Consider the following 14,762-nt stretch of genomic DNA (forward strand, 5'->3'; position numbering starts at 1 on the left):
ACATAGCTAAAAATTATTTAACTAATCCATTCACTCATTTCTAGCGCTATTTACTATTATTACAGATCGGATACTGACCTTAAACTGCTTTCTCACAGCTGTGCCAATAAAACTTTCGCCAGGAAAGATGACAGCATACGGTTCCAAAAGTAAATTAAATGGCTCGGTGGTCCCTTTAAATTCTAGGTCAATGACTATGGCATCCTGTATCAAAGGATCGAGCTCAGTAAAGCTGGATGGATGTAGTTCTGTGCTGCATATATAAAGCCACAAAATACAAGTTTATTTACAACTACTACAAATCATAACTGATGTAATTTGTAGAAAAAACACTTATAGAATGACTCATGGTACTGTTTCCTAATAAATGACTAAATGTGGCCTCCGACTCAAACTTTACAGTAAGCTTTTTTCACACTGTGTCTTGCCGAGGCCATCAGAGTTATACATTTAATACCTATGATGTCTGCCGCCTGCCATACAGTGACGTCTGCCATACATATTGTTAAAGTATATGGCTCTATGGCATAGCGCAGCAGACTATATTATTCCATGACCCTGATGTATACCACCTGAACTGGGGCCAAAATGACATTCTGTAATGTATGGAGTCTGAGGATACATTTACTAAATTCACTGGGTGCTTTCCCAATGCATAGGGTAAACGGGTACTGTGAAAAGAGCCTAAGGCAAAAGATACCTAGTAGAAGGATTGGAGGCCTCTTCCTTTTTTAAGGATTAATGTCGATATTTAATACCAACATATGGAATTAAAGGGGTACTGCACTGACCAGCGTTCAGAAGTAAATTATCCGAACACTGTTTTCGCGCTGCGGGGATCGGCCACGCCACGCCCCCTCAATGCAAGTCTATGGGAGGGGGTGTGACGGCAGTGCGAAAACAGCGTTCGGAACATTTACTTCCGAACGCTGGCCAGTGGAGTACCCCTTTAAACAGCTACATATGGAAAAAAAGCAGTATAAGCCTGCTCAAGTGTCCCATTATAAGAACATACCTATAGAGGAAATGTACATAGGCCAACCATGCAGGTGGAGAGGGATATGGGATCCTTGTAGAAAGGGATCCATACCTAGGTTTATCCCTTCCCCTTTTGCCACTAAGAATTTGTGCGAAACTGCCCTTTATCCTTCTACACTACAATCCAGCAACATAATGGGTGACCTTTTTTCTCTGTATGCCCTCGCTGCAGCAGAGAGTGTGAAGTGATATAGATTTATATCACAGATATTTCTTTACCCGTACCAGCTTAGACATGGACACCACAAAATGCCTGATCGGATTGAAATATGGGGAATTCGGAGACCATATCAAAACCCTAAACTCTTGTCATGTTTCTGAAACATTTCCTGAACAACCCTTGCAGTGGGGCAGGACATATCCTACTGAAATAGGTCACTACCATTAGGGAATACCATTGCCAAGAAGGAGTGTACTGGGTCTGTAAAATGTGTAGGTAGGTGGTACATATTAAAGTAACCTCTATATGAATGCCAGGGACCAAGGTTCAGAACATTGCCCAGAGCATCATCACACTGCCTCCACTGGCTTGCCTTCTTCCCATACTGCATCCTGGTGCCATCTCCTCCCCAGGTAAGTGATGTATATGGACATAATGTAAAAGAAAATGGGATTTAACAGACCAGGCCACTTTCTTACATCACTGCATAGTCCAGTTTTGATGCTCAAATGAATATTGGAAGCACTTTGACAGTGGACAGCATGGACACTCCTACCAGTCTGTGGCTACACAGCCTCAAACAGAACAGAACGTCTCATGAATGGCAAATGGAAAGAATGGACAAGTTCATTCTCTCTGCAGACACTGGAATCAGAATTTCCGATGCCAGAAACATCTGGCGCGGAAATTCTGAGGTGTGCGCAGGGCAGCAGAATCCTTTTGAATTCAACAGGTCTCTGCTGCTGTGGAATCTCAGTGCAGAATTCCAATGCGGAATTCCGCATGGCAATTCCGAGGTGCGAACATAGCCTTAGGCTATGTTCACACCTCGGAATTTCCATGCGGAATTCCGCATTGGAATTCTGAAGGAGATGCCACTGTAGCAGAGTCCTGTTGAATTCAACAGGATTCTGCTGCGCTGCGCACACAGCAGAATTTCCGCGCCAGATGTTTCTGGTACGGAAATTCAGATTTTTGTGTCTTCAGAAAGAATGAACCTGTCCATTCTTTCTCCATACTCCGCACGGAATGCATAGATGCCTATGAGACAGCACATTCCTAAACGGTCCTAGCGCCGGCGCCCGCAGTCTGCGGTATGTCCACACAGAGATTTCCCGTGCAGACATTCTGATGTGTGAACATAACCTATATCACTCTGATCCTTACACTTGATAATTTTTCCTGCTCCCAACACATAAACCTGAAAAACTGACTGTTTACTTACTTCCTAACATATCCTATCCCTAGACAGGATGCACTGTCACATGATCAATGCTAGTAATTTATTGTACCTGTCAGTGGTTTTAACGTTATGGCTGATTGGTGTAGATGTCTATTTATAACTTCAAAATTACAAAAGCAAATAAGACCAAATAAAACCAAGGACTACAACTTGCTATTATACCTAACTACTTGGTTAACTAATATTATAACATATATTGGTAATACATACAATTGATTTTCTTACCTTGGGGGGTCTGGAACATCTCTTAATATCATCTGAGCAGTACTGTGATATTCGGTGAGCTAAAATTGAATTAAATATAAAGGCATGAAAATATGGCCAGTTGCAGAAAATGCAGAGTAAAGTTTTTGATACATTTTATTTTTAAACTAAAGCTGAAGGGTGGGTGTTTTTTTTTTTTTTTTATCCATTCTTGGTTTTGTCTAAAAAGCATGATAAAAATTAAAGGGGTATAAAGTGTAAAAGCTCAGTGCCCCCTGAGTGATGTCATCACCTCCGGCCAACCCCTACAGCATACATCCCCATTACCTTGTTATATACACATACAGTGGGGGAAAAAAGTATTTAGTCCGCCACCAATTGTGGAAGTTCTCCCACTTAATAATTGATTTTTAATAAATTCTTTAAAATTCTTTAATAATCAGACAATGTGATTTTATGGATTTTTTTTTCTCATTCTGTCTCTCATAGTTGAGGTATACCTATGATGACAATTACAGGCCTCTCTCATCTTCTTAAGTAGGAGAACTTGCACAATTGGTGGCTGACTAAATACCTTTTTGCCCCACTGTATATCTTTATTGGGAGACTTAGAAAAGAATGAGTTGTGTTTACAGCATTCTGCTACCACCACAGGCAAAGGAGCAGACAGAGAATGAGTAGCAGATGCTGCAACCTCACTGATTCTGCTATAACCTTCTATGTACCGAAATGTTCTACAAAAGCTCTGGGCAGGGAACTGGTACGAATGCTTTAGGAGCGAAGTACGCAGGGTAGGAGGACTCATCGAAAGCAATGCATTCTGAAAATTGCAGTACTGCTCCACTAGGAAGTACAGGACTAAGACCTCCAAAACAAATGGGCTTTTGGGGGTTTCAGTACTGGGGCAGAAAGGTAAGCAATGCTGTATGCTCCTGCAGAATTTCAGTTCTTTAACCAGATGTCGGAATACCCCTTTAATCAACATTTTGCTGTGTGAATATGACTTAATGGGTTGTCCAGTTTGGAAAACTCAATCTCATACACCCTGTTAGGTCCTTATGTCTAAATAATTGCAGAAGGTTTCTTTACATAGTTGAAGTTGCAATTCCAAATATTCAGTAGTGCTCACAAAATTCTCATAGTAGAATCAGCACATTGCTCAATGGTCTAGCAATTTTACCTTTTAACCATGTGACTATGATTCAAATTTATGATCCAACTTTGTAAAGATGTGATGAACACTTTCTTCACAATCTACAGCTATAATCGAACAAGCAGCCGAGTCCCTGGATTGTATGCACTAACAAAGCTGCTGTAACACAGGGCTGCAGGAGGATATAAGACATGTCACTCATGTGACATAGACACCATTATTTAAACTGTCCGTTAATAAAGTGGCAGAAGGGGGCGTGGCCTGGCTGCTGTGGTGCATGGTGGTGTGATCCGTGAGCTCCGTCTCCCAACCTGCTAAAGCGACTGATAAATCGAGAATCTACGCCGAACACCTACTGCTGCCCGCTCCTAATACCTGCTAGAATGCCGGGGAGGAGGAAGAAGCCGCTCCGACACAGATCGCTGGCTAAATTCAGCTTTATACCCCGAGAGGTGCAGGCCCAAGATGGCACCGGGGAGGAAGAGACCGCGGCCTCCTCTAGAGTCCAGCGGCGTATCATCGCATCGCTGTCCCCGTTGCGGCGGCGGTCCTCATCGGATACAGCGCTACATACAGCGGGGATATCGCCGGAGAGACAAGTGAGAGGCACCGGACTTACCTCATCCCCAGCTGCCGACTGTCTGGAAGACCCGGGCCCGCAAAGCTGCGGTTCCTCGCCGGAGCTGCAGACAGGCTCCCCAGCCACATCACCCCGGCGTAGCCTGACCAGACACAGCACAACGCTGCCCTCAGCACACAAAGCATCGGAGGTAAGAGCTGGTCTGCTAGATGGTGAGGGACCTCCAGTAATCAAGGACCCCCTAGCAGAGATGACAGTGCTGAATAAATCCCTCACTGACACATCCATGAGGGACATGCTGATGCTACTGCGATCCACTATCTCACAAGACATGCATAAATTAATCCACCCTTTGCAGGCTGATATAAATGCAAAAGGAGAGAGAGTGGATCACTTAGAGACCAAGTTTGGGGACTTTGCTAATTTACATAACTCCCTTATTGATATGCACTATGAGGCAGAGGATGACATTATGGCATTAAAAGCTAAAGTAGCGGACCTAGAGGACCGTAGCCGCCGCAACAACATCAAGTTAAGGGGTGTACCAGAGACTGTGGCTCCTGCGGCGATCCCGGAATATGTTCGCACTATGTTAAAGAATGTCCTGCCTGACTGTTCACCTCAAGAAATAATAGTTGACAGGGCCCACAGGGTCCCCCGTCCGAAACACCTGAATGATACAGTTCCGAGAGACACTCTGGCAAGAATACATTTTTTCCATATCAAAGAAAAGCTGATGGAAGTAGCCAGGCGCAATGATGGGTTGCCAGCGCCATACCATAACATCTCTGTATATGCTGATTTGTCGGCAGCAACACTACAAGCTCGCAGGGCATTAACGCCAATAACCTCTGCTTTGAGAAAGGCTAACATGCCCTACAGGTGGGGCTTTCCGACGAGATTGCTTATCAAAAAGGACAATGTTATACATGTGATTAAAACCTACAAGGAAGGTGAATCCTTGCTTGCTTCATGGAAAATACCTATGGACCCCCCTGAACATTCGAGAGTTTCTACAAGGGCGAACCCAATCCAAAAAGACTGGGACGTAGCTTAAACTGAATCGGTGATAGATGCTTTTATTTACCAATTGCAGGTTCGGGTGCACTGCCGGTGACCCACAGTTTCAGAGTGGACTCTAACCCCCACTCCTTGAGGGACAGTGTTCGGCTGAAGCCGTCCCTACTTACCTTTATTTGTTCCATGTTTATGTTTACCTGTTTGTATGTTCAAATGGCTGGCATTTTTTATGTTTGTGGTCCTCAGTGTTCACTCTGCTCAAAAAAGACAGACGCACGCTGGCTGGGAGGTGCGCTCTGTCTCCCTGAATCCTTACTCTGGATTTGCATATCTATAGATACTTATACAATGTTAAGATAGTCATCAATATCGTTAGTATTAACGTGAATGGGCTAAACGCTCCACATAAAAGGTCCCATTTGTGGAGAGAAGTAAGATCTTTAAAGTGTGATGTTCTATGTTTACAGGAAACGCATTTATTGTCTGTGGATGAGTCCCGACTTGTGCATCCAGCTTTTTCACATTTTTTTCACTCTCATTATAGTACAAAATCAAGGGGTGTCTCGATCGCCATACGAAATATGCCTTTCAGCTTAGGGAGGCGGTATCGGATCCTCAGGGTCGGTATGTAATCTTACGTTGTAATATCAATGCAGCACCATTGACCATAGTGGCGGTATATGCTCCCAATCAGGGCCAGATAACATTTCTTAAACGCTTACTTAAAAAAGTGCGCAGTTCCCCGTGGGGCTCTTTGCTTTTGTGTGGGGATTTCAACACTGTCTCTGATTATACTTTGGACACTACCTCTACTTCTCGTTTTCCCTGTACTACTCTGTCTTCTTTATTAGTGGAGGAGGAGCTATACGACATCTGGCGAGCACAACACGCTATGGAAAGGGATTACACCTTTTTGTCCGGTGTCCATAACTCTTACTCACGAATTGATATGTTTCTTCTTGACAGATCTCTCCTATCTACTGCACTGATATCTACTATAGAAACAATCAAATGGTCTGATCATGCAGTTATCACATTGCAGCTTGCCGACACTGTATCCTCCCCCCCCTCATACATTTGGAGGAGCAACCCTTATATATGGGCACACTCTGATTACGGTACACAACTTCAAAAAGACATAACAGAATACTTCAAACACAATTTAGAATCAGTGGAGGACCCTATTGTTCTGTGGAATTGCCATAAGGCAGTAATTAGGGGGTACTGTATCAAATATGGAACCTCACTTAAGAGACAGCGGGAAAAACGGATGACCGAAGTCTTGAACCGCTTAAATGTAGTGGAACAAGCTAACAAAATTGCTTCCTCGGCGACTCTGGCTTCTGAGGTCGCCTCCTTGAGGAAAGATCTTCGCTGTCTCTTATTGACATCCTCTGAAAAATCTTACCGCAAATTAAAAGCTCATTATTACTCACAAAACAACAAGGCGGGAAAATTGCTAGCTCACAGATTAAAGACAAGGCAGACTAGGGCCCGTATACCTTACCTTATCCACCCAGTTACGCAAAAGAGATTATATACCCCAACTGAGATTGCTAATGGGTTTCAGACCTTTTATTCTTCACTGTACAATCTACGTGATACCACTCCCTCGCCACCTGACATCTCACACATAACGGCAAACTTTCTATCTAGCCTTCATCTTCCCTCAGTGTCTCCAGAACAACTTTCGATGCTAAACCTAGAGATAACTACAGAAGAAATAACACAAACGATTAAATCACTTCCTTCGGGGAAGGCGCCCGGTCCAGATGGATTCATTAGCTCTTACTATAAAAAATTTCAAGTTATTCTTTCCCCTCATTTAGCTAAATTTTGTAATGCAGCAATGTCTGGGGGGGTACTGCCGGAGGAAAATTTACAGGCTACTATTACCGCGTTACCGAAGCCAGGCAAAATTCCAGACAGACCTCAAAATTTTAGGCCCATCTCTCCCCTAAATCAAGATATCAAAATATATGCAAAACTATTAGCTACAAGAATTTCAAAAATTCTGCCCCAACTGATTTCTACTGATCAATCTGGCTTTGTGGCAGGGCGTCAAGCCTCGGACAACACCAGACGGCTGTTGAATATATTTGCAACTCTGGAGCGGTCGGGAACCCCTGCGGTCATACTGGCGCTAGATGCTGAGAAGGCTTTCGACCGCCTCCGGTGGTCCGTATGCCTTCTCGGCCCTCTCACACATGGGATTTGAGGGTCCCATTTTTTCAGCCCTGGCTTCTCTTTATTCCCGCCCGTCGGCTAAAGTAGTGGCAAATGGCACTTTATCAGAAGTTTTTTATATATCTAATGGTTCCCGACAGGGCTGCCCCTTATCACCACTAATATATATCTTGTCGATGGAACCGTTAGCTCAGGCTATCCGCCAAAGCTCCGCAGTTAGAGGGGTGACCATAGGTGGCACAGAACACACAATCGCACTATATGCGGATGATGTCATACTCTCACTCACCAAACCTTCAGTGTCTATCCCGGCAGTAATGGATATTATACATAAATTTGGCGATATTTCTTACTATCAACTGAACGCGACTAAAACACAGGCACTTCCGATACGACTCACAACTGCTCTTTTGGCCACACTAAAAACTTCTTATTCTTTTGACTGGCACCTCACTTCTATTCATTATTTAGGAATACAACTCTCCTATCCGCACAAGGCTTTATATGCGGAAAATTACCTCCCACTTCTGACAGCAATGACACATGAGATAAACAGATTGACGAAGGTGGAGGCGTCCTGGGTGGGTAGAGTGGCTGCTTTCAAGATGCTTCTTCTTCCAAAGTTCTTATATTTGTTCCGCACACTCCCAATGTCTCTTCCTTCTTCCTTTTTCACTAAGGCTCAATCATTACTCTCCCATTATATTTGGGCTGGAAAACGCCCTACACTTTCTGCACATATACTTACCAAAACTAAGCCTATGGGAGGTTTGGGGTCGCCAGACCTAAAACGCTACTATACAGCCACTTTGGTATCTATGTTGAGGCATTGGTGGGAGGATCCGATATTGCTTCCGTGGGTGCATATTGAACAACAGACAGTAATTCCCTTCAGACTTAGAGACCTGGTGGTCTTACCATATTGGAATATACCCCCCCCTAATTTTATTAATCCTTTCGTCAAGGCCTCTTACAATGCATGGGTACAATATATATCCCGGACCCCCACCACATGTCCAATGAATAGGGAGGAGATTCCTTTAACTATTCTCCAAAGTAGTATTCCTGATGTTGACCTCTCTGGGTGGATGACGTTGGGAGTTCTGCAGGTTAAGCATCTCCATAGGGGTTCCACATTGCTTACTTTTGCAGAATTATGTAATACTTATCATATAGCTAAACAAGATTTTTATAAATATTTGCAAATTCGTCATTTTCTTAACAGCTTAAAACCAGTAGAGAGACCTCTAGATAGCACAGCAATTAAAACTATCTCTTCCCCTCTCAAGGGTTTGAAACCGTATTATCATCGATTATCTCATGGAGATGATTTCTCGAAAACATACCCTCTGAGAATATGGGAGAGGGAATTAGGTTGTACTTTTTCACTGGAAACATGGCGAGGGGCTTTTACAATAATTCACAGAGCACTACAATGTTCCTCTCATATTGAATCAGCAATTAAGACCCTCCTGAGATGGTACTATACCCCCAACAGATTAAGTTCTATATACCCAGATGTCTCGGATAGGTGTTGGAGGGGATGCGGAGAGAGAGGTTCGCTCATCCACATATTGTGGTATTGCCCCTTGATACGACCTTTCTGGAATGCCTGCAGATTACTATTAAGGGAGTTATTCAGTACACTGACGCCGTGGACTCCCCAGACTGTCCTGTTGTTTTTGGACATTGGTGTGGTGCCGAGGGAGGTTCAAGATTTATTCTGTATTATCTGCATTTTAGCTAAGATTGCAGTGGTGAGTCATTGGAAATCTGTTGAAGTTCCAACAATTGAAGGGTTGATGCAGAAAATCCAAGTGACATGCTCATATGAACATATATTAGCATTGGGGGCAGATAGACTTAAATCGTTTACCGCTAGGTGGTCCTGCTGGTTGAAATCTCCATATCACAAAATACATTAATTTACAGGTTAAAACAGACTATCACATAATCCCATACAAATGGGAGAACGGAAACACTTTGTAATTCTGCTCATTCACGACATACACAATCTTGGTTCGAACAGAGATTAGAATTATTTTAATAGTTTAAGCAGAGTGTAACTGGAAGTACGTATGATAGAATATGTCATGGATCAGAGACCACAAATGACACGTGAAGAAACCGACTTAGAAAGGGTAATGCCAGGCCTGGTTTTGTTCCAATGTTTAATTGTGTGTTCACCAGGGAAATGCTAGGGCATGACCCACTGATAGTGCTACGTAAAATTGTATATTCTGTGCATATGTTGCACCATGATGTTCCCTGTCTGTTTGTTGTAAAAATGGCAAAAGTTTCAATAAAAAATATTTACAAAAAAAAAAAAAAATAAATAAAGTGGCAGAAATCTAGGCTGTGATTAAGGGATTCCTGGGGTCCATTACTGTCATGAAAAATAACTTTTGGCATTTCGATCAGACATGTCGCATCAGGTCTCCCTCCTGAGATTAGCTGCAATTGAGAGTTATAAGCCGAGGAAGTGGTCGGCATTGCGCTCTGCTCCTCGGTCAGGTGGGAGATCCATTGTTTTTTTTGCAAAGAAGTGTTTTTCATGACAGTAACGCTTTAAAGGGGCGATCTAGCCTTCTAAAATTGATGGTATATCCTCAGGACAGGTCCTCGATATTAGATCGCCAAGGGTCTTTGGAAAAAGAGAGACATGTTTATATTGACTGATCTGAAAAATATGCAGCCTTGCAAACCCTTTTTTTTGTTAAAATAAACAACAAAATACAACCCCTGCAACATTTTCCTTGTTTCCTGTCCCCATACCTCAGTTGGCGTATAAGTCATCGTGAAGACATGATCCTTGTGGGGTTGCAGGATACCTTGTGGTGGACTAATAGTGAAAGCTGTGTATTCATCTACACTGTACTCGATTTTAGTCATTTCTGATGGCTCTTCTGGTTGTAAATCTTGTGGACGTGGCTTCACTATTTGCCAGTAGAATGGAAGCTCCAAATGTCTGTAAATAATAAATCAAATGTAAAAGTCAGTTCCCATAGCAACAGAGGCGTGGAGGAGCAAAACATGGAGGTGGAAGATGCGCACTGGCCAGCATGGTAAGTAACCAGCAGCACGTCAGTGGGACCTACTGATAAGGCCGGACTGGAGGAGTGGTGGTCAGAGCACTGAAGTGGGGCAGTACACAGGCATACAGCCTCCAGCCATACACTGTATATGGCTGGAGGCTATATGTCTGTGGGGGAACTATACTGCACCTATTGTGGGGGAACTATACTGCACCTAATGTGGGGGAACTATACTGCACCTAATGTGGGGGAACTATACTGCACCTAATGTGGGGGAAATATACTGCACCTAATGTGGGGGAACTACACTGCACCTAATGTGGGGGAACTATACAGCACCTAATGAGGGGGAACTGTACTGCACCTAATGTGGGGGAACTATACTGCACTTAATGTGGGGGGACTGTACTGCAGCTAATGTGGGGGAACTATACAGCACCTAATGAGGGGGAACTATACTGTACCTAATGTGGGGAACTATACTGCCAACCTAATGTGGGGGAACTATACTCCACCTAATGTGGGGTAACTATACTGCCGACCTAATGTGGGGGAACTATACTGCATGTGCGGGCCTAATGTGCGGGCCTTGTATTGACGTTTGCTCACGTCACGCTCTCAGAATTCAAGGGCCGGCGTTACTACGTCCTTTTTTGGATACGGCCCACATTAACTTAAACCTTGTTTTTTTGGCTCATGTTAGCCTTTGAGTTTGACATGCTTGCTATAGCTACACCCCTGACTGCATTATTAGCAGATATGGGGATCGGCAATTGGACCTAGGGAGAGATGCATTGTTCCCTGTATCCCTAGCTATGATCTTACGGGGCCCCTGTTCAGTATAAAATATCCAGTCTGAAAGAAGGAATTCACTCCAAAAAGTTAGTGTACTTACGTTGTGTTTCTAACAGCAATGCTCTTCTTCTCTGTTGAATGTACATTTGTACTCTGAAACTGTACTAAATGTTCAGTAGAAACAGGAATACTCTTGTCCTCACTGACAGAAACCAGCTGCAAACCTAAAAGTTGTCCATATCCTTCGCCCCCCAAAAAAACAGGACAAAAGGAGAATTGGTGTATAGCAAACTGTTAAACAAGTCTTTGTACATAATTCAGTATTTATATATAGCCCACCTGTTAATGTGATGTCCTTCACTTGGCAGTTATCGCAAACAATCGCAAAAACCTGGCTGTAGGTCTCAGAAGATGAAGGGAAGAAGACAACCTGAAAAAAGATAATATATTCAATAATATTAAAGGGGTTATCCGTCCAATAAGCAGCACCCGCATTCTATGCAAGGCTGCGTCTCCAGTCTTGGAAAGCACTTTGTTTCTGGGACTGGGGACATGATGTAACGCCACCCCCCTCGTGACGTAACACCACGCCCCCTCCATTCATGTCTATGGGAGGGGGCGTGACTGTCGTTACGCCCCCTCCCATAGACATGAATGGAGGGGGCGTGGTGTTACGTTACCTCCCCAGTCCCAGAAGCAAAGAGCTTTCCGAGACTGGAGACACAGCCTTGCATAGAATGCGGGTGCTGCAAGGAGATGGGGGATAAGATGTCTGATTTCTGGGGACCCGCCTCTGGGACCCCCCCGTGATCAGAGTATAAGGATAGGGGATAAGATGTCTGATCACAGGGGGTCTGCCTCTGGGCCCGCCTGCGATCAGACATGTTATCCCCTATCCTTTGGATAGGGGATAAGATGTCTTTGGCCGGATAACCCCTTTAATGTAAATCAATATTATAAACCTGCGTCTGTTGAGCAACCAGGAGAATAATTAACGCACTTGTTACTGACCTCGATAATGGTTTCTTGTCCAGGATATAATTCAAACGAGGCAGGTCGAATGCAAAATGGTAGCTGCTCCACAAATCCAGCATTTGCCACAGTCTGAACACAGAAAAACATACATTATCTTATGTTTAATGACTGGTCTTACATTCTATTTATATTAAAAAGAGGTTTGGATTGTTTGAGTTTCCAGGGAAAGATTCAAATGCACTCAGGTGCAATAGTAGGATTCGCCACCAAGCTACAACCCCTCAAAACCTATTGGCCTAATGTAGGGCAGCATATTATAATATGTACACAGGGAAACCGGGTATCAGTGACAAAAAGGGGGATTCCATGAGGCAGAAATTTTTCATGCGCATCTGTCACAAATATGCAGCACAAACTGTCAGCGTGGGAGGCCTCAGGATCAACTCTAAAATCCCAAGTAAAATACTACAAGACACAGCAAGTCTACAGGGCTCCCAAGGGTTACTCTGCATCTCATTTACCCTAATCTACACTGTGAGGATTGTAACATCTACTCCTGCCTCAGTAAAGACAGTTATCCGTAACCCGGCATTGGTGTATTTATTATCCTGCGCCTGGCCCAGGAAAAGCTGTCCTAACCTCGGACCATGTAGGTTAACGGTGCCCTGGCGTCACAAAGTGATACATCTCACCACCCCGAGTCATGTACCATGCCACACCCAGTGGCTGCCACATAAACTGCATGTGTTACTTGCATATATTGTTGCAGGTTCATGGTGGATCTCACCCCTATAGACAAAAAGTCACAAATGCACAACCTAAAGAATAGTTGCAAATCTAGGTACAACTTGCAGCAATTTTGACCCATATAGATTCAACTAAAGGGGTAAACTGTTTCTTTTTTTTCCTCTAGGCCACAGCAATGTGGTGGCAGCAGCTAGGACAAAAGTATACTTTTTTTTTTTACTCACTAAAATGCTGCCCCCCTGAATACTGCTGCCCTACAGACAGGACCATGGGTATATAATGGTAAATATGGCCTTGGTTTTACATCTCTAATGTGTCAACCATTAAACTATGTTGAATTCAATAGGAAAACAATCCACAGTGCACATGGTGTTTTTTTTTTTTTTTTTTTTTTTTACTTCTTAGATTTGTATACTGAGTGTATAGTATTAGGCTGTTTTTTTTGTTGTTGTTTTTTTTTTAAACAAACTCAAACAAATATTAAAAACATACTGCAGATATGAATAAACAATAAATTAATTTTTAGCCTTCATTCTACGCCATGTGAACAAAAAATGGTTGAAAGGACAAAAGTTAGTTATGGAACAATTATAAAAAGTAAGTACATAAACATACTCTGAAATTTGCAGGGGGCCAGATGCTTTTGGGCATAATACAGAACCTTCCACGGCTGAAACCTTCATTTCTGCAGAGGCATTCAATGAGCTTCACTCCACCAACTAAGCAAGGACCACAATCCAGAGTCCGGGGCACTGTACAAGACACAACCAATATGTAATCTAGAAAACAAAAAGTGCTATATCTAATGAAGGGTTTTAAAAGGTACATAGCATGACCCCAACTAACTCAGAATTCCATTACAATATCATGTCATTGGCCTTGTATCAAGAGAACACAGCGCAGAAAAGAACGCAATAGAGCGTCCAGTGCGCATGTTCTCATGACATGCCTTGTTTTGGGCACTGGCTTATGTACATTGCAGGGCATACAGGGCATACAGGTTGGGAAGGATTAAGGCATGGAGCAGGGCAAATAAGGAACCCTGGGAGTTGTAGGCGTTGGCCGCACACACTAAGCAGCCAATGCAGATGTAATCAGCATTTCCAGAAAGGGGGATAAGGCTTCATGGGCAGCATGATGGCTTAAAGGGGTACTCCAGAGGGAAATAAATGTTTTCAAATCAACTGGTGCCAGAAAGTTATACATATTTGTAAACACTTCTTAAAAATCTTAAATTGCCAGTGGGGATCAAAAGTTTGGGCACCCCAGGTAAAAATTTGTATTAATGTGCATAAAGAAGCCAAGGAAAGATGGAAAAATCTCCAAAAGGCATCAAATTACAGATTAGACATTCTTATAATATGTCAAAAAGTTAGATTTTATTTCCTTCATTTACACTTTCAAAATAACAGAAAACAAAAAAATGCATCTGCAAAAGTTTGGGCACCCTGCAGAATTTATAGCATGCACTGCCCCCTTTGCAAAGCTGAGACCTGCCAGTGTCATGGATTGTTCTCAATCATCATCTGGGAAGACCAGGTGATGTCAATCTCAAAGGTTTTAAATGCCCAGACTCATCTGACCTTGCCCCAACAATCAGCACCATGGGTTCCTCTAAGCAGTTG

The 14,762-nt window shown here is 43.2% G+C and overlaps 1 protein-coding gene across 2 annotated transcripts in view; it reads right to left on the reverse strand.

Annotated features, from left to right (window-relative positions):
• DLEC1 (DLEC1 cilia and flagella associated protein) overlaps positions 1–14,762 on the reverse strand; it is a 90,365-nt gene that overhangs the window by 43,864 nt on the left and 31,739 nt on the right. For both annotated transcript variants that reach the window (XM_056519682.1, XM_056519681.1), the window contains exons 11-17: positions 13,753–13,889; positions 12,427–12,519; positions 11,755–11,845; positions 11,516–11,657; positions 10,361–10,553; positions 2,667–2,725; positions 79–253 (exon numbers count right to left, since the gene is read on the reverse strand). In XM_056519682.1, the coding sequence (XP_056375657.1) occupies positions 79–253; positions 2,667–2,725; positions 10,361–10,553; positions 11,516–11,657; positions 11,755–11,845; positions 12,427–12,519; positions 13,753–13,889 (890 nt within the window). The remainder of the gene's footprint in view (positions 1–78; positions 254–2,666; positions 2,726–10,360; positions 10,554–11,515; positions 11,658–11,754; positions 11,846–12,426; positions 12,520–13,752; positions 13,890–14,762) is intronic.

Source organism: Hyla sarda, chromosome 5 (genome assembly GCF_029499605.1).
Source record: "Hyla sarda isolate aHylSar1 chromosome 5, aHylSar1.hap1, whole genome shotgun sequence".
NCBI classification, from domain to species: domain Eukaryota; kingdom Metazoa; phylum Chordata; class Amphibia; order Anura; family Hylidae; genus Hyla; species Hyla sarda.